Source organism: Oncorhynchus mykiss, chromosome 15 (genome assembly GCF_013265735.2).
Source record: "Oncorhynchus mykiss isolate Arlee chromosome 15, USDA_OmykA_1.1, whole genome shotgun sequence".
In the NCBI taxonomy this organism is placed as follows: domain Eukaryota; kingdom Metazoa; phylum Chordata; class Actinopteri; order Salmoniformes; family Salmonidae; genus Oncorhynchus; species Oncorhynchus mykiss.
Genome location: NC_048579.1, coordinates 50242038 through 50268893, shown reverse-complemented (window position 1 = coordinate 50268893; position 26856 = coordinate 50242038). Strand labels below are relative to the sequence as shown.

At 48.6% G+C, this 26856-nt stretch overlaps 1 protein-coding gene across 3 annotated transcripts in view; it reads left to right on the top strand.

The window, feature by feature from the left end:
* Nucleotides 1-26856, top strand: part of LOC110490242 (putative adenosylhomocysteinase 3) — a 46627-nt gene that overhangs the window by 14358 nt on the left and 5413 nt on the right. For 2 of the 3 annotated variants that reach the window (XM_036944542.1, XM_036944543.1), the window contains exons 2-13: nt 15956-16064; nt 17940-18083; nt 19722-19822; nt 20043-20145; nt 20241-20335; nt 20458-20564; nt 20800-20916; nt 21044-21107; nt 22037-22125; nt 22223-22293; nt 24269-24363; nt 25803-25901. In XM_036944542.1, coding sequence (XP_036800437.1) covers nt 15956-16064; nt 17940-18083; nt 19722-19822; nt 20043-20145; nt 20241-20335; nt 20458-20564; nt 20800-20916; nt 21044-21107; nt 22037-22125; nt 22223-22293; nt 24269-24363; nt 25803-25901 — 1194 coding nt within the window. Of the gene's footprint in view, nt 1-14372; nt 14491-15955; nt 16065-17939; nt 18084-19721; nt 19823-20042; nt 20146-20240; nt 20336-20457; nt 20565-20799; nt 20917-21043; nt 21108-22036; nt 22126-22222; nt 22294-24268; nt 24364-25802; nt 25902-26856 lie in introns of those variants that run through there. The other variant, XM_036944544.1, reaches the window with a different exon arrangement.

The window sequence follows — 26856 nt, the reverse complement described above, 5'->3', positions numbered from 1 at the left end:
TTTGGAAATGAAAAATGTAGGCTAGCTACTCCAAATTAGTCCGAGACACACACACACACACACACACACACACACACACACACACACACACACACACAAGGACAGAGGATATTTAGAGCGCATTACAACTCGATCTGGCCTGGGATATCTCTGTGCTGCAGCCAGGCACACATTCTCACAAAGGTGTCAGGTTCTTGTGTGGCCTTGTGTCAGCGTCTGGGGTTCCACCTTCAGACCCTCTCCCTTCCTGTCGTCACTTTGTACTGTAGCCCCGGAGGGTGTGTTCCGTCAGGTGAAACGCTCAGAGCGTCCCAGGTAGAAATGTAACCGATGGAGCTTCTGAAGTTCCACAGCCCCGGTAAGTGTACTGAGAATATTCTGACAGTTATACGTTAGCTAACCATTAGCTGAAGTAGGTAAACATTTTGAATGGTGACGTTGAAGAGTAGGACGATGAAGAACCAGTGAAGGGGGGCTAGGTGGCGTCAGAGTGCTGAGTGTTCATCGGAAAGACCCCAGACAGTACATCTCTCTGACAAAGGCCTCCCCACAGGGTAGGAATTCCGTTCAGACTCTGACACCAGGCCCCTGTACAAAGAGCCAGCATTGTATTCAGAAAGTGTGGCATCACAAAAGGCCCCCCTCACAAAGGAAAAAGCACTGTTCTGTCTGCCCGGTTTCCTCCCCGCCAGAGCTAAAAAGGCACGAACAGCGGTAGGCTAATCCAGCACTGGGAAAGACCATTCCTGTGGCGAAGGGGTAGAGGACTCCTATGAGCTGGATTAGCCTGACTCTACAATCAGCTCTGCATTGCGTTCAACCTGCAGCCTCTGTTGCACTGGCTTTGACTATTGGCATCTGTTGGGTTGTAATACATGAATCCTGACGCCTCACAGCTGTTGTGGCAGGTAGCCTAGCGGTTAAGAGCATTGGGCCAGTAGCCAAATGGTCGCTGGTTCGAATCCTGAGCCGGCAAGGTGGAAAAATTAGCCAAATCTGCAAGGCAGTTAACCCCCAACAAAAAATGCTCCCTGGGACATGGCCGTCTTTTTAAGGCAGCCCCCCCGGCACCTCTTTGATTCAGAGGGGTTGGGTTAAATGTGGAAGACACAATTCGGGTTGAATGCATTCAGTTGTGCAACAGACTAGATGTCCCCCTTCATAAACAACCGGTGTAGACTAAAGTCCATGTGCAGGTAGATATGTAAATGTAGCCTAGGTAGGGGTAAAGTGACTAGGCAACAGGATAGATAATACACACGCTAGCAGAGAGAACAGTCAGTGGCTGGATTCTTAGGCAGTTTTTAGGGCCTTCCTATGACACCGCCTGCTTCCTCTGACACCGCCTGCTTCCACTGACCACCGCCTGTTTTTTTCGGCCCAGATTACACAACCACTGACTTTTGCGAGGGAAGCCACATTACGGTCAGGCTGACAAATGCATGAGCAGACATTTGTAATTTTTTTCAGAGCTCACAGATGGTTGGACTCCTTCCACGGTCGCAGTTAAACCGTGCCGACTCAGAATAGCATGACCCTAAAAATGACTTAACCGCCCTCAGTGTGTTTTATGTAATTGTACATTTCCATTGAGACAATGCTATTTTCAGAACACTTCTTACAAACATATAATTCCACAATGCCCAGCTCCCCCTCCCTTGCTTTGTTGTGGGAGCAACTAATCTGTATATGTTTTTTTCTATCACTCAGGTTTAGGCTAGATACAGGCCTAGCCACCTGTTGCTTTTTCTGCAAATGTCACTGACCACTAGACATTGAGTATTGTTTTTTGTGTGTGTTTTTTTATATATTTTTTTTAGCTAAAACGCCTAAATCCTTAAAAGCTTTATTCACAAAAAAAGCATAAATGCAGTATTAATCCGGCTGCATTAATAGACACTCAGCTAAAGGGAGAGGCCACATCAATGAGTGTGTGGCTGGGATTTGGGGAACGGGGCAATCTAGTATATTGATCGTGTTTCGTGTTTCTCTGACCAGGGACATTATGGAAGAGCACCAGATCCCATTATCAATAGTCATTGAGATTGGTTGGTGGTATCGCTGTCAGTGGACGTTTGGTTAGACTGATTGGATTCTCAAAACGACCCCGAGGGATTGGGACAGTGACCTTTTTGTCTAAGTGACACAGGACCCTCCAGCAGTTGAGTTGGAACATTGTTCTCATGATGTTTTGTGTTAATCATATCAATTGATAGACTTTTAGAGCGTTGGCAATATGCGTGCGGCTATGGGAAAGCCCCCTTTTGCAGCGATCGAGTCTCACTCAAACGTATATCTGCTCCTGAATGTAGCAGGCAGCCACATGTAATCCCTGCCTTGGCTTTCCCTGCTTGGTCTTTCAGAGACTCAGATGCTTATTGTCAGTGTCTCCGAGTCCGTTTTCATGGCGACATGTTGAAATGGGTGAAACGAAGCCAACTGCTGGTCATTAGAGCAGTTGTCTGTGCTTCATGTGCTAAAGGATGCGTTTCTGAATGTGTCTTAATTGTCCTTTATTTATGGGTACACTTGTCTGTGAGTATGAATCAGCTGGGCACCGCTTTTGTTTTTTCTTACGTCACACCCCCGAGGGCAGCCATGCGGCGCTGCACTCTCCTCTGACTCGCGTCGCCAGCCTCCTCAGCAGCCATTGGAAGAGCGCACGAGACACTTCTCTGCATCATCACTGTGTGTGTGTGTGCATGGTTCAGTGTGCGTAGACTACCCTCTTCTAATCTGTCATTGACGGGGATGATCCTGTTGGATCTCTCGTTTTCCACCATTCATCCAATGGATTATTGCTCAGAGTTTGGTGAATGGATGAAATGTGGCCAGTGATTCCCGCGCAGCAGCGCAAGCCAAGTTGACGTTGGCATAGAGGTTTCGAGCAGCTCCGAACTCCAGAAATCAGAGTGAACTTAAATGTACCGGTGCTGCAGTGCCAGACTGTCGGCTTATCCATCTCATCTGCCTAGCCGTGGACAAACCCCCTAGGTTCAATGGTGTGGAGGCCAGAGAAGTCTCCCACCATTTAGGACCCCAAAGATACTGTTAATATAACACTTGTCTCTGTTCCAATCTTAGGACTGTGTGGTCTTTTTCCGTTTGGGGTTGTATGGCATGGTCATTGTGTGGCTTTCTTCTATCGGATCTGCAAGGAGAGGGTGGCTCTCTCAGGGTATAGGGCGTGCTGGCTGTTCCTAAATGGTAGCTGAGCTGGGTGAGTCGCTGGCTGTCTGTCCGGATTTCAACGTTCAACTTTATTTTTCTCACTGTCCCAGTCAGTGTCTGTCTGTCCTGCTCACAGAAGAAATAGAATGATTAACTGTATGGGTGTCTGATATGCTGATAAGTGCAGAAAACCAGACCCTCCCGACCAGCTGTCCCAAACGCCAAAATTAGCCCCTAGTAGACACTCGGTTGAATCTTCTCCTGAACCTCCAAACCCCCCCCCCCCCCCCCCCCAATCCAAAGTCTAAATAGTGTTAGGCCTGCAAATGTCAATTGTAGTAAGCAATGTATTTGCCTTTTTTTATTTGAAGTGAGAACCATATTTTAAAGGTAAGTAAAGTGTAAAAGACAGATACACTGTTTTCATTTTGTAGCTGCAAGCATATCTTGTTTTTTCTTGTGAGGATTTTCCACTCAAACATTTATTTTCAGAGCTAGGCCTGCTATGCTTTTGATATTTCTGTTGTTAACAAATCTGTTCACTCAGCCCCACATCTAGTCTCTCTAAATAGCACACCATGTACTTTTTTTGTTGTTTTTTTTTTTGTAATTTGTATCTCGTCTCAGTATAATCAGGGGGCACGTTGTCCTGCGTTATCTGGGTCTGTTTTGATCCAGTCGTCCTCTAATGGAGTGCTGCTCCGTGACAGCAGGGCTGGATAAAGTGGGCAGACTGCTGCGTGGCCTGGCCTCTCGCTCGTCTGTCGTGTTAGGCGAGACGTGGCTGGCGGAAGGGAGTGAATGAGGGGAAGGAGTGTGTGAATGAGTGTATATGAGGCCGTGTTAGTGGGCGAGCTCCAAGAACAGCCTCTTCGATTGCTCTGAAGGTTCTGTAGCGCAAAGGAGGGCTGCTGCTTTTTAGGTAAGCACCAGGGAATGACGTACGTGGAAACACAAAGCACTTTGGGTAAGCAGTATCCTTGAGCCTCAGCTTATTATTCTGACTAAAATAAAAATTAGATATAGGACGTGTTCCTCCTCTCAGCGATCCGTGAATAGTTGCTGCTTACCCCGCAGACTCGTAGAAATTCTACATATTCTATATTCTCTTTCTTATTACCCGTTGGAGATCCATATTGTTAGAAGAATGTCACATTCTAAGAACTTCCTCTTGTAAGGGGTAAGCAGTGTTTTCCCCTCCCGGAGAGGAGGGGGAGCAGGCAGTGTGTGGGTGTTCTCTGCCCTGTCACCCTGGCCAGCTGGTCCCAAAGGGGAGCTTTGTTTCTCCCTCAATTACACTCCTAAAAAGGACTCCGGTCTGAGACTAAGTTGTTGACATGGCCCGTGCTCTGCTCTTGTCCTGTTAAGCCTAGACTAGCTTATAGAAAGTAGTCTTTTCAGGATCGCTGAGTAGGCTATTCAATACCAGGTCTCTATGGAGTAGTCTGTGGTGCCCTGTTCCTCCGTTTTCCCCGTTTGCTGACAGACATTAACCTCGCTGTCACAAATGTTGCCAGCCAGTGATTGGTTTGGTGCCTGCCCTGTCTTGCCAGTGATATGGCTTGGCGGATGGAAACATGAGATGTTGACACAAAGTGGAGTGTGTCTGTTATAATTGGAGTCATACCATTTAGTAGTGTCAGACCTCACCGCTGCAGTGAGATGTGCACTTTTTTTCTCCTGACCACCATTTCATCTTTTCTCCATTTTTTTTATATCCCTGACCCCGATCTTTCGCCAGTCCATTTGTTTATGTTAAGCATTTAGAACCGGAATTCATCAAATGGGACCTTCAATCTCTGTGCTGTCGAAGGCTGCCACCACCATGTGACAGTGACCTGATTTTTAAAAATGTTTTTTTTTTCTATTTTTGTTATTTTTCTATCTCGGCTAACAGCAAAGCATCTGACTCCTGGACGGTCTGTTCCCAGAACTTGTTCCCATGTGAGGACAGTTGGAGTGAGGTCTGAGAGGGTAGCCAGCTCCCCTGTGAGGGGAGTTGGAGTGAGGTCTGATAGGGTAGCCAGCTCCCCTGTGAGGAGAGTTGGAGTGAGGTCTGAGGGGTAGCCAGCTCCCCTGTGAGGAGAGTTGGAGTGAGGTCTGAGAGGGTAGCCAGCTCCCCTGTGAGGAGAGTTGGAGTGAGGTCTGAGAGGGTAGCCAGCTCCCCTGTGAGGAGAGTTGGAGTGAGGTCTGAGAGGGTAGCCAGCTCCCCTGTGAGGAGAGTTGGAGTGAGGTCTGAGAGGGTAGCCAGCTCCCCTGTGAGGAGAGTTGGAGTGAGGTCTGAGAGGGTAGCCAGCTCCACTGTGAGGAGAGTTGGAGTGAGGTCTGAGAGGATTAACAGCATGTAGTTGCTCCCCTATAGAGACACTTCCATCCTTCCTCTGGCTGACTACTGACAACCTTGCAACAGTTTGCATGTCTCTTTTGCACTGACTGACTCAAGTCAATGAACTATTGGGTGGATGACGATTGCAGGTTTCATGAACCATGGGTCTCTTGAAACACAATTCTAATGGAGACTAACCAGGGTAACTTAACTCTGCAGATTTGTGAGAATCTGTGGAAAAGTGGAGCATGCACAGAGCTGAAGCCTGTATAATTACATCAACTCTGCTCATCATAGAGGGCATCATTTCAACTCAAGTACAGATGGAGATGTACTGTATGACCTTTCAATGAAAGCCCCAAAGCTATATTTTCCTCTGAGCTTGTCCCTGTGTCCTTCCCATCTCCATTTACTTTGAATAATGGGCATCGTTCAGAGAAACAGTGTGCAAGATCTCACGTCCTCAAGCCGGGGTGAGGCCCGTGTCATGACTGGATCATCAGACTTGTTGGATGCGCACATTGTGCCAAGCTGCTGAATCCCACGTACAACTTTGAGGAAGAAAACAGAAGGTTCCCAGAATGAGTTGACACAGCCTAGTTTGATCAGGTTTGTGCTGTGGTTCTCTAACCACAACACCCACTGCCGATAAGACTCTGAAAGAGTCTGCAGCAGTAGGTTGGTGAGATGTTTGTCTTGAAGGAAACTCAGTAACTTGTAGTTAATGGGTATATTCCTGGGGGATGTAGCATCATGGTTAGTTTTGACCAGTATCAGCTAAAATGGGCAGGACGGGGCAGATTGGCTCAATCGTTTTGAAGACTGTTCTGATGAGAACAATGGGACACTCATGCCAGGCTGTCCTCAGCCCACCCTGCCAGGACTCTCCTCAACTGTGCCAGAGAGGCTTATGGTGTCGACAATCTCTTCTCAGTAGTCCTAATTATCTCACCCTTCGTTACCTTCCGGCAGTCTTATTTTATACACACTAATACTAGGTTAACCCATACTAGGTAAACCCATGTCCTAAAGACCAATTTTTTGGGGGGATCTCTTAAAATCAAAGCACAGCTCAATCACATACTTCCTCTTATAGCCCAGTTAAGACTGGGTTGGTTTTATTTGTTAGTCCCCCACCATCCACATTGTAGCAGTCCAGGCTCCAACCCCTGTCGCTGCTGCTCAGTGCACACACACAGGGCCTGCTCTAGATGTGTCTCTGTACAGCTCAAGGGTCACAATGGAGTATGCACACTTCACATGCATGGATCTCACACACACACACACACACACACACACACACACACACACACACACACACACACACACACACACACACACACACACACACACACAGGGATATGCTCCCTCCCCTGGAATCAAAGACAATAACCCTTCTCTCTGTCTCTCACTCCCCTCTACTGTATCTTCCATGAATGTTCCTCTGCTGTAAAGAACTGACCTGTGAGCTCTCTGAGAGGATAAGTACTCTGTAGGAATGGCCTGTCCTGTCTGCTCCTGTTGGCATGGCCCAAGGCCTGGCTGTGCCATGTCGTCATAGAGACCGATCAGTCCATGTCATCTCTCTCAAGGACATGTCACCGTCCGCGGCGGCCCATTGGAGTGTCCTCTGTTTACTTAACACTCTGTTAGGGAGTTTCCCCTTCCCTTTAGCTTGTCAACGGACTTCACCTTCGTGTCTCCGAAGCGGAAAAACCCCACCACATCAAAGTCCACTCAGTTCAGTTCGATCCCGCGCTCTGCTCTGGTCATTTTCATTGCCTCAATGTTTGAAAGATCAAACTTCTTCACCGAGGGTGGTAACTGGGCTTTTTGTCTTCCCGTGTTTGTTAAGCTTGGCAACGTGATATGGAGGGGGATATTGGCAGAGGGATGTTGGGAGATATTTTAAATGCCTCACTCCCTCAATAATAGCTAAATGACAGCGTCTTAGGATCTGGTCCGTTTCAGTGGGCCGAGTCGTCATGCAGTCAATCATTACATTGCAGGCGCCTCTTCTCAAAAGTGTTTTGAGAAGCGACGTGAATGAATCGGTTCTATAATCCAACTCCAGCCCCCAACACACTCTGCAGACCAGTGTCTAAGCAGTGAGCAGCCAGCCCATCTCATGTCTGCCAATGTGGGGTAGGCTAGTTCCCAGGCTCCTGTTACCTGCTCCTCCGTGTTCAAACTCCCCCCCCCGGGCAGCACGTTGTACTGACTCAATCATATTGCATGTCATGCCAGTGTAGGCTCCACATGCAGGCTTATCATTTTCATCCGCCCAAAATGATCGGTGCGTTATTGATATCAATGCTTCCCGGGGGCATTGTTTTGTGGTACCTCTCTCTGAATGCATAGTTAGTTCTGGTTGTGGATGAGTAAAGAAGACTGGAAGTGAACTTAGCCGGACTGGTGTTTGCCCACTGAATACAGTCCTTCGTTGTGGAGTGGAGAAGACGCCATGAGGAAAGTCTTGTGGACTGGGAAAGAGGAGAGCGAGAACGGAGGCAGAGCGATCCCACTTCAACTATGACAGACAAAATGAGGGGGAAAAATCCAGAAATTCACATTGTAGGATTTTTTATGAATTTATTTGCAAATTATGGTGGAAAATAAGTATTTGGTCACCTACAAACAAGCAAGATTTCTGGCTCTCACAGACCTGTAACTTCTTATTTAAGAGGCTCCTCTGTCCTCCACTTGTTACCTGTATTAATGGCACCTGTTTGAACTTGTTATCAGTATAAAAGACACCTGTCCACAACCTCAAACAGTCACACTCCAAACTCCACTATGGCCAAGACCAAAGAGCTGTCAAAGGACACCAGAAACAAAATTGTAGACCTGCACCAGGCTGGGAAGACTGAATCTGCAATAGGTAAGCAGCTTGGTTTGAAGAAATCAACTGTGGGAGCAATTATTAGGAAATGGAAGACATACAAGACCACTGATAATCTTCCTCGATCTGGGGCTCCACGCAAGATCTCACCCCGTGGGGTCAAAATGATCACAAGAACGGGGAGCAAAAATCCCAGAACCACACGGGGGGACCTAGTGAATGATATGCAGAGCTGGGACCAAAGTAACAAATCCTACCATCAGTAACACACTACGCCGCCAGGGACTCAAATCCTGCAAATCTCATTTTGTCTGTCATAGTTGAAGTGTACCTATGATGAAAATTACAGGCCTCTCTCATCTTTTTAAGTGGGAGAACTTGCACAATTGGTGGCTGACGAAATACTTTTTTGCCCCACTGTACACTGTACCCATCAATATACACATCAATATACCTATCAATACACAAAAAGCAAAACACAGTCTCTTAGAAACCAGTAAAAAGGTACTCAGTCAGCGTTGTTGAATTTCCCCAGAGGCACCAATTCAATAGTGTGAAAAGCAAATCAATGAATGTAGCAATACAAGGCATTTCTTAACATTGTGCAAATATTTCCCCTCAACATGTCCTGGCCTCCCTTTATTGCTTCAAGGGGTTTGTCTCTCTTTCCTGGTCTGATCCAGCTGATGTGCAGTCATGCCTGAGACTCCTCTTCTCCCCATCCAGCTATGAGCCCTCCAGCCAGAGTAGAGCACAGTCTGTAGCTACTGTTGGCAGCACAAAGAGTGCACAGAGTTCAAACGCCTCTCACACATCCTCCAACTGATATACAGAGTGTTTGAACAGGCTGGTGTCGTAATACGTATTCTTATAGTGCATTTATCTTGGACTCACTCTTTCTCTACCTCCCCCCTATTTCTTTTCATTTTTCACTTTCTCACTCACCTCCTCCGCCCCCCCTCAAATGGTTCATTCCTCTTCCTGTCTGGCCATTCATTCTTCCTCGTCCTCGTTCTGTCACATGCTCCCTCTCCCTTTTCTCATAGTTCTCCAACCCACCCAATAATCAATCAGTCAAATGTATTTATATAGCCCTTCTTACATCAGCGGATATCTCAGTGCTGTACAGAAACCCAGCCTAAAACCCCAAACAGCAAGCAATGCAGGTGTAGAAGCACGAAGGCTAGGAAAAACTCCCTAGAAGGACCAGAACCCAGGAAGAAACCCTAGAGAGGAACCAGGCTATGTGGGGTGGCCAGTCCTCTTCTGGCTGTGCCGGGTGGAGATTATAACAGAACATGGCCAAGATGTTCAAATGTTCATAAATGACCTGCATGGTTAAATAATATTAACCACAGTTGTTGTCGAGGGTCCACAGGTCAGCACCTCAGGAGTAAATGTTAGTTGGCTTTTCATAGCCGATCATTGAGAGTATCTCTACCGCTCCTGCTCTCTCTAGAGAATTGAAAACAGCAGGTCTGGGCCAGGTAGCACGTCCGGTGAACAGGTCAGGGTCCCATAGCCGCAGGCAGAACAGTTGAAACTGGAGCAGCAGCACGGCCAGGTGGACTCGGGACAGCAAGGAGTCATCAGACCAGGTAGTCCTGAGGCATGGTCCTAAATTCACACAGGACACCAGATAAGACAGGAGAAGTACTCCAGATATAACAGACTGACCCTAGCCCCCCGACACATAAACTACAGCAGCATAAATACTAGAGGCTGAGACAGGAGGGGTCAGGAGACACTGTGGCCCCATTCGATGATACCCCCTGACAGGGCCAAACAGGCAGGATATAACCCCACCCACTTCATCATCCTCCCAGGCCTGTACTGGTCCCATGTGTCTCCGGCAGCTCCCTCCCTGTCTTGTTTCCATTCTCTCTGTTGAACCATGGACTCTGCCTGGTGTGGATTCCACAGTATCAGATCTGATCACATCTGTGCCTGTTTGTTTTCCTCGTGACTGTAGCCTATTGCTTTGTGCTGTTTGAAGCCTCTCTACTCGCAGTTCTCCTGGAACTCTTTCCAGAGATTGGCCCCATGGTGGCTGGTTGCTCAGTGGGTATCACTCTGCTCTGTGGCTTCGCCCTGGAACAGCTTACCCTGCAGCCGACCCTAGTGAGGCTGGAGCTGGAGCAAACACACATGCCGGCCTCAGGATACTACTATAGTAATATGACTAAGATACACTCGGTGGCCAATTTATTAGGTACACATTCACGAAAGTGGTTCGCTCCTACAGACAGTCGTGGCTGTAGCTTGCTATATAAAACAGGCATTGAGGTATTCAGTTACTGTTCAATTGAACATTAGAATGGGCAAAACAAGTGACCTACGCTACTTTGAGCGATGGTCGGTAGCAGGCGTGCCGGTTCCAGTATCTCAGAAACCGCCGGCCTCCTGGGCTTTTCACGCACGACAGTGTCTAGGGTTTACCGAGAATGGTGCTACAAACACAACCATCCAGTCAGCAGCAGTCCTGATGGCCAAAACAGCTCGTTGATGAGAGGTCAAAGGAGAATGGTAAGAATGTTGCAAATAATGGCGCAGAATGGCATCTCGGGAAACGCACAACTCGTCGGTCCTTGTCTTGGATTGGCTATTGCAGCAGACGACCACACCGGGTTCCACTCATATCAGCTAAAAACAAGAGGAAGCGGCTCCAGGGGGAACACCATCACCAACACCGGACAATATGAGGAGTGGAAAAACATTGCCTGTTCTGATGAATCCGTTCCTGTTGCGTCATGGTGATGGCAGAGTCAAGATTTGGCGTAAGCAGCCACGGACCCATCCTGCCTGGTGTCAACGGTTCAGGCTAGTGGTGGTGGTGTTGTAATGGTGTGTGGAGTATTTTTTTCTTTCTTCCTTACACACGTTAGGTCCCTTGATTCCAATTGAGCAACGTTTGAAAGTCACAGCATATCTGAACATTGTTGCTGACCAGGTGCATCCGTTCATTGCTACAGTGGGGTCCGAACCAGTACTAGATGGGTGTATCTGATAAACTGGTGCTGAAAATATACATACATACACACACACACACACACACAAACACACACCTAACCACAATTATAAACCGGGTGGTTCCAGCCCTGAACCCTTATTGGCTGAAACCCGTGGTATATCAGACCGTATACCATGGGTATGAAAACAGATCTAATTACGTTGGTAACCAGTTCATAATAGCTATAAGTCTTCCTTGGGGGTTTGTCGTATATGGCCAATATACCCCGGCTAAGGGCTGTATCCAGGCACTCCGCGTTGCTTCATGCATAAGAACAGCCCGTAGCCATATAGCACACTTCCTCAGGCCTTATTGCATAATGAGAGCTCACCTTTGGTGGTCTTGGCCAGTCAGACATGTTGCACAACTACCAAAAGCCCCCCTTGCCAAGCGAATACACTGCCACCTGGTGATGCGACCTTGCCACTGCAGATACCTCAGTCTGGGCTGAGGGGGCGCCTGTCCTCCCCAGACACTGTAAATGTGGCACGGGATGGTCGTTTGGGCCATGTTTGTGCCTGTGATTCTGTCTGGTTGGCTGGCCAACCTCGACCTGGTTCCTCTCTAGGCTACAGTCAACTAGCCATGCCCAGCTCCATTGAGAGGTGACAGTGTGTTGGGTTAGCATCTATTATTTACATCTCATTAGCCTCGCAATCACTGAACATGCATAATGTATGTATTATGTGGCTGTGGTGCTGTGCAGTGCTGCGAGGTTAATGCCTTTAATGCCGACTGCAGTAGGATGCAGGGACAGAGAAGGCTAGTATTCACTACTATGCGGCATTGGTGGTGCGCCACAAGGCTGTGATCTCTGACCTGTCTCATCCTGGATGCGGGATTGGTCCAGCCCAATCCTACTTCCGTCATTACTGGTGGTATAGAAAAGGATTAATCCGATGTATCTGTTTCATGCACTAATATGGACAGTTAGGCCTGGCTATGAGGCATTGCCTTAGCCGCATTGGGGAGAGATCCACACGGTTGCCCTCTTTGTCAGTGATCAAGATGAATGGTCTTCCTCGCTACAGTCAATAATAGTTTCCTGTCATCTGTTTGAACAGCTCCTCCCTCTGCTCTGTGATCTGTGTGTGTCACTGGTCCGCAGGAAATGTAGGCTAACCAGTTTTCTAGAACGGTAGTTCATTCATCATGCTCTGCTGATAATCCACGCTGTTGCCCCCGTGTTCTCCTGTTCACTACAACGGTGGGCACAGCGTTCAGTCTGGTTTAACCGGGTTAGGTAATCCTAGTGCAGGGCCAGAATGCTGCTATAGGGCAGGCAGTTTACCCTGTACCCTGCTAGCAGTCTGTGGTCCTCCCCCTCCCTCCCCTGTCTTTCTTGCATAACCTTCATCTCTCACTCACATGTTAGCTAATGCTATGCGTGCAGCTGTGAGCACTGTGCACGCAGGCCTGCCTTTTAATGGCTCTGCGTGGTCAAGCATTCGTCTGAAGTGACCATACAACATTTACTGTGACGCAGCCTCCGCAGACGTCAGGGCTTTCATACTTCTTGTGCTTAGCTGAGCAGAGCTATTGTGGAGGTAGTTGTCAAGGAAGTGAGTTTGTGTTCACACAGCTATACGAAGCCCTCCGCGCTGTTACAACATTTGAGAGGCGTGCGGCGACGCGGTACGGAGATTGATTTGGCCTCTGCGTGCATCTGGAGGCTCCGCAATCACATCAACCCCCACCCCCCCCCCCCGTACGAAGCCGCCAGCCAAATTTTCGGATCAAGCACGAATAGGCTTTTAGAGCGACATAGGGTCATTTGAGGAAACAAGTTGATTTGAGTCGCGTAACATCCATTCACATTCCCCGCAATAACAACAGTATCCTCAATGTAGAGGTGGATGGATGTCAGCGTTCTGAATGGAGCTCATTCATGATCCTGTGGTTGCTCATGCGTTCATTGAATGTACGAACAGTGATCATGCATGTCAGCCTCCCTTTTTATTCAGGTGCTGACCTAGTCTAACGCCATATTACGAAATGGAAATGATCAATTGCCGCGTTCTTCGTTCTTGGCACTCTTATCTCCCATTGATAACCAACACAGTTCGCTCTCCTGGAATGTGTCATCAGTCAGCCACTGTGTCTGTTTGCCCAGGTCTGAAGCCTCGATTTAAGACTGTTGGATCAATGCCTTGTTTACTGACCCTGGGTCCTCTCCTCCTGCCCTATGAAACCTCTTAGACCCAGGTGTGTGTGTGTGTGTGTGTGTGTGTCGGGTGTCGCAGAGAAGTTTGCTCCGGACACTCATAAGGTCAGGAGGCACATGTCCAAGCAGTCTGTTTCCGTCACACACTAGCATGACGATCTGGCATAAGGACCAAGTCGGATGGTTTGAAATCAGTTTCCTGATGCCCCTCGTTGACCTTTTGGTTTGAACTTTGATTAAACCATGTGACAGATGAAAATCTTTGGTAAAAAATGAAGCCAAACCTTTGATGTTATGTGATCTCTCACTGTTGGGCAAGTGGGCATTGGTTGTTGTAAACTGCCACCATAGAGATCCTGTACGTCTATATTTCTTCTAGTCTACAATATTTTCTAGTTCAGCAGCCTTGGTCTCACGCAAACAAAATGGGCCTAATCACTTACACAAAGTCTCTATTGTCTGTCCCAGTGGTGGCAGCCCAGGGTCTCTCCTTGGCAGAACCCACTGTCTTGATCCCTCTGATTCTGAAGTAACACCGCCTGCAATCCTCCTTCCTACCATTTCTCCCTGGGTCCACCGGTCTACTGTGGGTGACCTCAATAGTCCCTCAGCCAAGAGCCATTCAGGGTCACAGAGTTGTTGGCCGTGATAAAGAATCCCCAATCCAATCCAGCCTGTGAACAATTAACAATTAAACAAGTAGAGAGAGAGGAGAGGGAAAAACAAAAGTGGGGAACAATTCTGCATTGTTTCTGAGGCACAGCACATGGGTGACTGTCCGGACCAGTTGGAGCTGGATCGGGGGGTAAAGCTGCCTGGTAAAGAGAGGGTATAAATGGACCAGGCCCACAACTGCTAGTTTTCCAGGCCCACACCCCTCTAGTCCAAACACAGTTTCTCACCTCACAGCAGTCTACTGAGTCATGTTGTCGAAGAAGAAGGATGAAGACACTGGAGGTGAACCCAGTAGGAGAAAGGTAAGATGGGAGGAGGAGGATGGATTAGGTTGGGACTTGACAGGCTTCGGTAGAAGATGAATGAAATTCAATCTACGTGTGTGTACAGGTGTTTGTGGATCTCATTGTCTTGGGCCTCATTGCCTGGTGACTTTTCCCACTTGTTTTAAATGTATTTGGTTGGCAGACGCAGACTTGTGTCCGAGCACTGTATTGTGGGTGTGTAAGGGAGAAGGAGAGCGAGAGATATTTGAGGACTGTGTATATACATTTGGTCAGTACCCTGCATGGTTGCTTCTGCAACCGCTATTGTGGATCCAATTAGAAAGCATTACCACCAGCCATGCTTCTCCCTCTGAGCGAAGGGGAAGGAAGCCATGATGAGGGAACCAAGTGGATACTCTTGGAGGGGGGGACGGGACGGCTCTCTATCGTGAGTATGCAAGACCTTTGTCTGCCTCGTGACTCAGAATCAATCTGCCTGGTTGGTGGTGTCACATTCAGATTGCACAACCATGAGTCACTCCCACTCCCTCTCTCTTTCAGTGGTCACGCCGTAGTTCCTGTATGGAGAGGTGAACAGACGCGTCTCGTACTCTGGATGTGCATCAGACTCTCTGGGAGGGGGCTTATTTCAGTGACTGTGTCCTGTGTCAGCGATTTATATGCGCGCGCACACACACACACACACACACTCGTTCGACTGTTTGCGCTTTGTTGTTGCACTCCGAATGAGAAGCTTGAATGTTTGCGCGCATTGCAGTGTAGTCCAGGTGGTTGGAAAACCAGATAGGATTAAAGACAAATGTTTCTGTTAATGTAGTTAAGGTTTTCTATTATTTTGGTGCTGCAAAAATCCTATTTTTATCTGTGAAGTCTCCCGGGCTTATATTTGTGGTGATTTGAACAGATTTTTTTTTATCATGGTCACATCATTGTTTTCAATTTTTTTCTCTCCCATTTAAGTTGTGTCCTCGTTGCCTGTTATATGACACCAGTGAGTAATCCGTCAATATTACCAGCAGCGTATTCCATCCTAACCAAAGCTGCCTCCCTGGCTCTGGCCATGTAGGTCTTACATAATGTGATAAATTGCGTTTTTTTTAAACCAGTGGTTGTTCTCACTGTGAGTAGAGTCTCGTGGTGAGCTGACTCGGCTCAATTCAGACCTTAGGGATGAACTGTTGTGCAAAATCAATCACTGGCCCCTGACCCGTGGACACTTGATCCCCCCCCACGCCCCTTATAGATCTTACAAGAACCTGATGTGGATAAATGTTGGAAACGCTACAAGGCCTTGAGTGCTACGGTTATCTCATTGCTTAGGATATACCCATCTGATACTTCCTTCAGGATACACAGGGGGCCAACAAGGGGAAACGTCTTATCGGGGAAGGAGTTTTTTGTTTTTGACTTGGTGTTGGAGGTTGGAACGTTGGTGCCTGTGTGGGCGTTGTGGTCTCATTCCTCCCATCTCTGCCAGCAGATCCAGTTTGCGGACCAGAAACAAGAGTTCAACAAACGTCCCACCAAAATCGGCCGCCGCTCTCTGTCCCGATCCATCTCCCAGTCCTCCACAGACAGCTACGGCTCAGGTACCGAGAATACACACACACCTGGCATGCGCACCCACATCTGACACACTCACAAGCCCCCACACCCCCTGTGCCTAACTGGAATCACAGCCCAGGTACAGTATCCAGTCTATTCCCAGACAGGTAGGGAGCAGGACTGTTCTCCGTAACGTATAACTGGATTAAGAAGAGACGATACAGGCCACAGAGAGCTGCTAGTGTTCTCTCTAGTTTCTAATGCTGTGTTCCAGTGAATAATAACTTGCAGACCCACACACACACACACCAATGTCCTTGTGAAAATTTGAGCTCAGTATTTTTTTCCGGGCAGGCAGGCCAGTGTAAGATGTTAAAAAATAAATAATTATAAGTAAGGTTGGGGGTCCATAAAAGACAGGGGGGAGAGAAAGCTAGAGGAGAGGCAACGTTCCCACGATACTAGTAGTCATGGTCACCTGGTTGTCCCACTCCTGGTTGTTCCCAGGGCTCCTGGAGGCCCCTTTTCAAGAGAGAGGGAGAAAAAAAGGAAGAGGGAGGGAGAAAGAGAGAGGAGAGGTGACATTTCCACTGACGCGTTGGGAATGGCTCTGTAGTAGAACGAGGAGGGGCCTGTCTGTCCTGCGTGTCATGAAAAGGGTGTGACCCTTGCTTTACAACCAGAGTTAATCTGGTAGGGAGACATGTTTGTCAGGAGAGAAGTGTGAAATGCCACGTCCCTGGTGTGACTGTGGCCTCTCATTCTGCCACTTGTGAAGAGATGTCACTCTCAGCCTACCTGGCTGTCCCTCGTCTTTTTGAATGTCACGCACAGACACTCACCGTCCGCTTCGACCCAAGTGCCTCAAAAGTCCTCTCTCCCTCCTTTCTTCTTTGTCCTCTCGCTGTACCTCATTGCATTCTGCCCCCCCCCACTCTCACCCCTTTCTCTTTCTCTCTTCCGCTCTCCCTCTCTTTCCTGATCCCCTGTACTGTAATCCTCAACTCTGTGGTTGCTGTAACTATTCCCACAGAAAGAAAGAGTGAACAGAGCCAGAGTCCCGACTGTTCCCACTGACCCTTCTCTCTCATTCCTCTCTTTCTCTCTCACGTGCTCTCTGTCCCAGCCTTATTGTCCCAGCCCGGGGGCTTGAACGCACGCACACGGTGAGAGAGCTGTAATTCGGCTTAAGGCGTCCGCATGCTTCCCATCCGAAGCAGTTCGTAGATATATTATGATATTTTGTTTTGTATTGGTCTTCAGCATTGTTTTTTTTTTTGTGTTTTTTTTTTTTCGGTTGTTCGCGTGCACATTTTTTTCTCGAGCCACGCTGGCGTCCGGTAGCCGACGTCTACGGCCCTTCGTCGGTGATTGCTCAACCGTAGGGATTCTTCAATTAAGTGTTTGCGGTCATTCGACGAGTCATTCGAATCATCTTAGACTAATTCAGACTATTTTGAGGAAGTGTACACTGGCTACGGCGTCTCAAGATGGACAAACAGTACCATTGCCGCTATATTTCTTGTTTTTCAAGACTAGGTCTTTTAAGGGAGCATGCGAGGCACAGATGTTCACTTCACCTAGCCAAGTTCTGCTAGGATCAAACCGTACCGAGCATGTAGACGGCCATGCTGTGCAGGTGTATTCTGCCCTGGGGCTCAGTCCCCAGATGTAGCTCATAATGTGAGCTATGCAGTTGTTTTGGACGTCAGAGTAGATTGTGGCCTAGTGTGTGGTCATGTTACGTGTGTTGTTAGTTTAACGTCTATATCCCGAGGACGTGGTGAGTGTGTGGGCGTGTGTGCAGCTCGTGTGCTGCTGTTGACTGTGCGTAGACGTGTTGTCGGGCCCTCTCCTCTGACCCCTCTCCTCTGACCCCTCTCCTCTGACCCCTCTCCTCTGACCCCTCTCTCTTTTAGCTGCGTCGTACACAGACAGCTCTGACGATGAGACTTCTCCTCGGGACAAGCAGCAGAAGAACTCCAAGGGCAACGGAGACTTCTGCATCAAGAACATCAAGCAGGCCGACTTCGGACGCCGGGAGATCGAGATCGCTGAGCAAGGTGGGCTAGGAATGATGTGTGGCAAGGTGGGCTAGGGATGATGTGTGGCAAGGTGGGCTAGGGATGATGTGTGGCAAGGTGGGCTAGGGACGATGTGTGGCAAGGTGGGCTAGGGACGATGTGTGGCAAGGTGGGCTAGGGACGATGTGTGGCAAGGTGGGCTAGGGACGATGTGTGGCAAGGTGGGCTAGGGACGATGTGTGGCAAGGTGGGCTAGGGACGATGTGTGGCAAGGTGGGCTAGGGACGATGTGTGGCAAGGTGGGCTAGGGACGATGTGTGGCAAGGTGGGCTAGGAATGATGTGTGGCAAGGTGGGCTAGGGACGATGTGTGGCAAGGTGGGCTAGGGACGATGTGTGGCAAGGTGGGCTAGGAATGATGTGTGGCAAGGTGGGCTGGGGATGATGTGTGGCAAGGTGGGCTAGGAATGATGTGTGGCAAGGTGGGCTAGGGACGATGTGTGGCAAGGTGGGCTAGGGACGATGTGTGGCAAGGTGGGCTAGGGACGATGTGTGGCAAGGTGGGCTAGGGACGATGTGTGGCAAGGTGGGCTAGGGACGATGTGTGGCAAGGTGGGCTAGGGACGATGTGTGGCAAGGTGGGCTAGGGACGATGTGTGCCAAGGTGGGCTAGGGACGATGTGTGGCAAGGTGGGCTAGGGACGATGTGTGGCAAGGTGGGCTAGGGACGATGTGTGCCAAGGTGGGCTAGGGACGATGTGTGCCAAGGTGGGCTAGGGACGATGTGTGCCAAGGTGGGCTAGGGACGATGTGTGGCAAGGTGGGCTAGGGACGAGTTGTGTGCCAAGGTGGGCTAGGGACGAGATGTGTGCCAAGGTGGGCTAGGGACGAGATGTGTGCCAAGGTGGGCTAGGGACGAGATGTGTGCCAAGGTGGGCTAGGGACGAGATGTGTGCCAAGGTGGGCTAGGGACGAGATGTGTGCCAAGGTGGGCTAGGGACGAGATGTGTGGCAAGGTGGGCTAGGGACGAGATGTGTGGCAAGGTGGGCTAGGGACGAGATGTGTGCCAAGGTGGGCTAGGGACGAGATGTGTGCGTGAGAGACCGAACGAGAGAGACTTGTGCGTCTGTGTTGGATGTGTGTGTGTGCCATGCTGACGGCCCATCTCCTCCAGGGCCGTGTGCTCAGTGGCCGTATGTTCCCAGCCTGTGAGATCAGCGGGGGGGGGGGGGGGGGGGGGGGGGGGGGGAGCTGCATTGCTCTGACTCTGTCTGTACAACTGACCCCAGACAGCCCTAATGCGGTCTGTACTGCGGGCTACAGCACTTTCAACTTTTATAAGTCGCTATACAGCTGACCTCTCAGCCCTAGCCCGGTAGGCCGTATCACACACGGCCCGAGCTCTGAACGTCTAGGTGACAGGGCAACAGAAACCAGAGGGAAAAGATTCCACCATCTGGGAGTGTTCCCAAAGCACGTTTGCCAAATAACTTTGATTAACCATTTGTTTTTAAAGAATTATAAAGATTTTTTTTTTTTTTTTTTTGCATTTTAAAGATTCTACAGAGAGGAATGCCTTTTTTTAAGTTTTGAAATGGGACCAATGGTTTTGTAGTAATGTTGTTGTAACGTTGGGTCTAAAATAACCCTCCTCACACCCTTGTCTCCTCCTCACAGAGATGCCAGCCCTCATGGCCCTGAGGAAGAGAGCCCAGGGAGAGAAGCCTCTGGCTGGAGCCAAAGTAGTGGGCTGCACCCACATCACAGCTCAAACAGCCGTGAGTTACACGCGCACACGCACGCCACCATCCACCGCTCAGTCCACTTGTGAGTCTGCAGCTTCTGCTCAGAAAACCACGACTCGCAGGTATACTGAATGTTACTCGTCTTAAGCCAGCTGTACACTTCTTTCAGAGGCAGGACTTTGCTTTGAACACGAACGTCTCCGCTGTCTGTATCCTAACTGAACGCGCGGTCTGGTCTGTGTGTGTCGCGCAGGTGTTGATGGAGACACTGACTGCCCTGGGGGCTCAGTGCAGGTGGGCTGCCTGTAACATCTACTCCACTCAGAACGAGGTGGCGGCAGCTCTGGCCGAGGGCGGTGAGTGTGAACCGGGCCGCTTCATTTGAGCGTCTTTCTCTTTCACGACCGCTGGCTCTCTCAGTGCCCATCATATATCTCTCTCTCTCTCTCAGGGTTCTCTGTGTTCGCGTGGAAGGGCGAGTCGGAGGATGACTTCTGGTGGTGCATCGACCGCTGCGTCAACCTGGAGGGCTGGCAGCCCAACATGGTACGTGTCTGTCCCCCCGTCAAACGCCGTCTCTCAGTAGCAGACTTTTGTTGCGGTGTGAATGGCGTCGTCGTTTATCCCGATCAGTCAGAAAGACACGCGTTGTGTCCCCCCTGTTCCAGATCCTGGATGACGGCGGAGACCTGACCCACTGGATCTATAAGAAATACCCCAACATGTTCAAGAAGATCAAAGGCATCGTGGAGGAGAGCGTCACTGGAGTACACCGGTGGGTGGATCACTGCTCGCACGCGACTTCATTATACGTTGACTCATTGTCTAGACTGAAGAGAAAAAAAAGTGTTTTTTTTTTGCCAGTAAGATTCCCCTTCCGTCAGGGGTTTTGTTTCGAAGTCGGTGGTCTATCTTCTATGGACATGTCTCCATCTAGTGGCCATAACGGGTACTGTCAGTTTTTACTGCTTTATAATGATGCTCCCCTCTTGTTGCTGCTCTCTGTGTAGGCTGTACCAGCTGTCCAAGGCGGGGAAGCTGTGTGTCCCGGCCATGAATGTCAACGACTCTGTGACCAAGCAGAAGTTTGACAACCTCTACTGCTGCAGGGAGTCCATCCTGGACGGGTAGGACAACTCCGGCATGCCCGTTCAAAGCAGAGACACAGCGGAAGATTACTTCGTTCTTGTGGGCGACTTAAACGTTTGTCATGCTAAGGGCTGGTGATTTTGTGTTTCTTCGCTCTCCCCCCAGCCTGAAGAGGACCACTGATGTAATGTTTGGGGGAAAGCAGGTGGTGGTGTGTGGATATGGAGAGGTAAGTCTTGTCTTACCTACTGTGAATTAGTGATGGGGGGGGTGCATCTATAGTTGTATATCGCTATATTATTTGTGGACGATATTATATTGATATTTGAGTCCCAAGTATCGCTAAAATAATACAATAATGTTTTTGCTACTGTAGGTAGCGTTGGCTGCACCTGCACCAAAACTCTGCTGTTTTTCTCCTTTTTAAACGGAGCCAATGTGTTTTCAGCACTTTTATTTCCCTGACTGATCAAAACTAGCTTTCTCACGCTCTCTCGTCTCTCTGCAGCAGACATTTGGTGAGCAATATGTTTGGAACATCATACTGTAATACGTATAGGATCGGCACCTAAGCACCGCGATAACGTTGTGTCATGAGGTGCCTGGAATTTCCCAGCCCTACTGTATATGGTGCACTTCTCATTTTTGAACCCTTATTTTACCAGGTAAGTTGACTGAGAACACGTTCTCATTTACAGCAACCACCTGGGGAATAGTTACAGGGGAGAGGAGGGGGATGAATGAGCCAATCGGAAGCTGGGGTTGATTAGGTGGCCGTGATGGTCTGAGGGCCAGATTGAGATTTTTTATCCAGGACCCCTACTCTTACGATAAATGCCATGGGATGTTTAGTGACCACAGAGAGTCAGGACGCCCGTTTAACGGCTCATCCAGAAGACCTGGTCCCTACACAGGGAAATGTCCCCAATGCATCCTACTGGCCTGCTAACTCCACTTCCAGCAGCGACCGACCAGGACCAATCCTGCTTAGCTTCAGAGGAAAGCCGGCAGTGGGATGCAGGATTTGATGCTGCTGGCGATCTGAACACCTTATTATATCAAAATGGGCCACCAGAGGAAACTGTTTACCATCCATGTCTATAGTAGAGCCTCCCTCAGTCCTATACTCATGTGTGTGTTTTATTTGTGTATCCATAGGTGGGGAAGGGCTGCTGTGCTGCTCTCAAGGCCATGGGCTCCATCGTGTACGTCACAGAGATCGACCCCATCTGTGCCTTGCAGGCCTGGTAAGTTCAGCCAATCAGAGCCTGGCACATGAGCTGATCGGCCAATGTCAGCAGGGTGAACGAGGAAGTAACGCGTTTGTTTCCCGTCCCTGTTCAGCATGGATGGCTTCAGACTGGTGAAGCTGAATGAAGTGATCAGACAAGTGGACATTGTCATCACTTGCACAGGTGAACACCTCTCCCTTGTCCCCTCAGTCAGCACTAGATGGCCACGTTGTAAAATCACATTTGTGGTTGAGAACCACTATACCCCCATCCTTTCCAGCATGGGCATAGCAACAACAACCACCTTCTCCCTACTGCTTTACCCGCTTGACTGATTCAGCCTGCACCATTCTATTCTCACACACACACACACACGCACACTCTCTCTCCCCCAGCAGTCTAGAGGGTGACTAGGTAGTAGGGTATTGACCAGTGGTCAACAACCGGTCCGTCTCCATCTCCAAGGCATTCCTAGTCACCAAACATTTCTGTAAAAAAAAAAACTATGAGAAATCCTTGCGTTCCTATAAATCATTTCGAGCTGTTGGCGGCAGGTGCACTTGATTCAGCAGACCTAGTGCCGGGAAGGCAAAATTGTTCCCATTCTGTTCCCATTTCATGTGTCTGAAAGTAGAACTCTGCCTACCCAGAAGGCCCAGAGAGCAAATCAAATAGCAAGCGGTAAGCCTATAGGTGCAATCAGATGGCTCAGATCACTGTGTGTCTGCGCAGTTTCCTGGAGCCATAGACTGTAAAAAAAATAAGCCTTTCTAAACTTTTAAACCCATGACTAGAGAGAGACTCAACGAATACAGCAGAGAGCTGTATGTTTTAACTTGTTATTCAACCCTGTCAACACTTTGCCCATTTTATGGATTCTAAAAGTTTTGAACATTCTCCCTACTTCCACTCACGCTGCAACCAGCACTGCAGCTGTTAATGAATGAGTAGCAAAGTGTTCCGATAAGTTTGCGCTGTTATTATTAGCAGCTTGTGTCTTTTTTTTAATGTCGAGGAATATTTCACTTTCTCTGGTCATAGGAGTAACAACATGAATTGGTGCATGAGGCAGATATAATGCAGCGCGGCGTTGAGTTGCGTCCTCCGCTGTCCCCTTTTCTCAGAGGAGGGAAAGAGGAGGGACGGTGAGTTGGGTGAGAGGCAGCCTCACCACTGCTCCTTCCCTCCCCTCAGATTGACCATCAGATGCAGGCCGTCAGTCCAGTTCTGTTCCTAACAAGTAGTACAACAAAGGATCTATTACCAGTGTGGCCATGCACCTCCAATTTGTAAATATCATTTCAAAATGGTCTGAGAAGAACAGCATTGGCAGGGCAATTCAAGAATCGCCAATATGCAGTGATAATGTATTCACCCTATAATCTACTCCACAAACCTCATTACTACAGAAATGTTTTAATTGGTTAATGTTGAGTAGGCTTACATTTTGAAGTCACATTTAAAAAAAATATATATATATATATATATATATATATATATATATTTTATAATACTGGCTTGCATTTTGACTCAGATGATCAAGTGATCAAGGTTGGTGACCACTTGAGACATTACAGAAGTTGTCTCAATCACTCCGACCTGGCAGCCATGTGTGTAGCCAGTCCGTTTGCGCTCCACTTGCAGATTGAGTGAAGAGTTCATTGCGACAAACTGCATGCCTCCCTAGTCAATTAAGCATGAAGCCTATTGACAAGCTGCAGTTCCTCATCCACGTTAATTGAAAAGGGACAGACGGCCGTAAACACTCACGCGAGTGTGCATGAGTGTGCACACAAGACACGCAGTGGTGTGCAATGCAATTTAGACACTAATTCATACAGTAGGTCTATAAGGAGAGTGGATGTGAGGCGCTATCTTGAGTAGATTTATTTTTTTAAATATTTTTTTTACAATATATATTTTTAATCTAGTTCAGGAGATTTATTCCAAGCATCATTTGTGTAGTGTATACAGCAACATGATTCCTTTTTGAAGTGAGCTAAACATCATTCAGCATGTATCGACCCAGTAAGAGTTATTGGTAGTGTTCACCTCTCTCCTCTGCCCACTTCTGAATTTCTCTGACGTTTCAGTGTACAGTAGTGAACGTGATGAGTGTCAAATTGATGGTATGTTTATGATGTTCCCTCTCCTCCAGGAAATAAGAACGTGGTGGTGAGAGAGTACCTGGACCGTATGAAGAACGGCTGTATCGTCTGTAACATGGGACACTCGAACACCGAGATCGACGTGGTGAGTCAAGTGTGTGTGTTCACGAGCGAGTGTGTGTGCATATTGGTGTGGGGGTTTGAATGTACGTGGGTGTGTTATTGTGACTGCGACAGCTTAACTGATCGTGTGGGCGGAAGACACTGCTGTCACCAATGCTTGTCACATTATTGTCACTGTGGGGGAAGCTGTGATACAACAAACGTCCCTGACCTGACGTTGTCATAGTTACGGGCTGGCTTGCCGTGGCCTATGCCTGTCAGTTAATACTGTTACGGTGACATCCCAGGGTCAGTGTGAAACCATTTTCGTAGAGACTGTTGTCATCAGGCCCTGAAACTAACTTTTTTTTATTTAAAAATCTACCAGACACTCAGATTTTTTTCACCATAATAATTTTTTCAAAACGGATGAGCACGCTTTGTAATGTTTCTAAAACAATACAGGTATTACTAGTAAGAAGTGAAGTGGTATATTACTCAATAACCAAAATATCTCTGAGACAAAAATGTTCAGCTGCCCCTTTAAGGGCGGGAGGTTACCGTGGCAATGAGGGTACTGCGCCTCTGGAGTCGAGCAGCCGGACTCGTCAGTGACGGTGTGTGCCTGTGCTCTAGAGAATCTGACTAGTAGCCGATGTCTTTGCTAGCAGTTGAAGCAAACTCTCACATTGAAAAACAACCTAGCTTGTGAAAAAAACTATGTAAATAGCCAAGAAACACAAGGACAATCTCTCATGTTATACTTTCAAGTAAATTAGACCAACTTTGTCTTCCCGACTGGCTCAGCATCATCTGGGTTGGGAGAGGGTTTGACTGGCCGGGATTTCCTTGTCCCATCGCGCTCTCGCGACTCCTTGTGGCGGGCCGGGCAGGGTTGTGTTTTGGAGGATGCACGGCTCTCGACCTTCGCCTCTCCCGAGCCCGTAGGGGAGCTGCAGCAATGAGACAAGACTGTAACTACCAATTTGGATAGCACGAAATTGGGGCAAAAAAAGGGCTAACATTATTATTATTATTATTATTATTATTATTATTATTATTATTTATTTTTTTACAATTAGACCACCTTATATACTTGTGTTGCACCGGTTCTAAAACGAGTCTTCAGCACCGTGCACCCAGCTCCCCAGCCAGGCGGTGTTCCTGCACTTGTCGCCAGGTGGGATATTATAGGATTTGTAGTTCTTTGTGTGATTAGCTGCCATCTATGAAACAAAACGACAGAAATACTTTGAAAACAGCCACTGCAACATTTGTTTAGCTAAACATGAGCTCATACTAGACTTCGAACTCCATTTTTATTCGCAAATGAGCACCCGCCAACGTAGCTGGTGAAATGGACATCTTTACCCACCAATACCAACGTCGACCCGCGGGGGGGTTCATTTAGGCCCTGGTTGTCATAGTAAAACTGCTCTCGTGGTAACTGTTTCCTGTCTGTTTTGTTGTCCTCTCCTCCAGGCGAGCCTGCGGACCCCGGAGCTGACCTGGGAGAGGGTGAGGTCACAGGTGGACCACGTCATCTGGCCCGACGGCAAGCGGATAGTGTTGCTGGCTGAGGTGATCTATCATCACCCTCGTCACCTTAGTTACGAGGCTCTCCTTGATGACTGCCTCAAATCACTGCTCAGTCACACGTGTCAATGATCGGATCTATAAATCCTCTCAACTTCCGAATAACTGGGCTTAATTGATCCATTGTCTCTCTCTCTGTCTCTCTCTCTCTCTCTGTCTCTCTCTGTCTTTGTCTCGGTCTCTCGCTGTCTCGGTCTCTCGCTGTCTCGGTCTCTCGCTGTCTCGGTCTCTCGCTGTCTCGGTCTCTCGCTGTCTCGGTCTCTCGCTGTCTCGGTCTCTCGCTGTCTCGGTCTCTCGCTGTCTCGGTCTCTCGCTGTCTCGGTCTCTCGCTGTCTCGGTCTCTCGCGGTCTGTCTCTGTCTCTGTCTCTCTGTCTCTCTGTCTCTGTCTCTCTGTCTCTCTGTCTCTCTCTCTCTGTCTCTCTCTCTGTGTGTGTGTGTACAGCACTCCCTCTCTCATAGTAAACTGAGGCACTCTGTGGGTCTGTGCAGCAGTCTCTGTCTCTGCCTCGGTCTCTCTCTGTGTGTGTGTGTACAGCACTCCCTCTCTCATAGCAAACTCTGTGGAGGCACTCTGTGGGTCTGTGCAGCAGTCTCTGTCTCTGCCTCTGTGTGTGTGTGTTTGTGTGTGTGTACAGCACTCCCTCTCTCATAGCAAACTCTGTGGAGCCACTCTGTGGGTCTGTGCAGCAGTCTCTCTCTGTCTCTGCCTCTGTCTCTCTCTCTGTGTGTGTGTGTGTGTACAGCACTCCCTCTCTTATAGCAAACTAAGGCACTCTGTGGGTCTGTGCAGCAGTCTCTGTCTCTCTCTCTCTCTGTGGGTCTGTACCGCAGTCTCTGTCTCTCGCTCTCTCTCTGTGGGTCTGTACCGCAGTCTCTGACAGAATGAAGCCACTGAGAGCGAGTCAGGCAGAAAGACAGGCTGGCCAGGTGCTTCAGTGT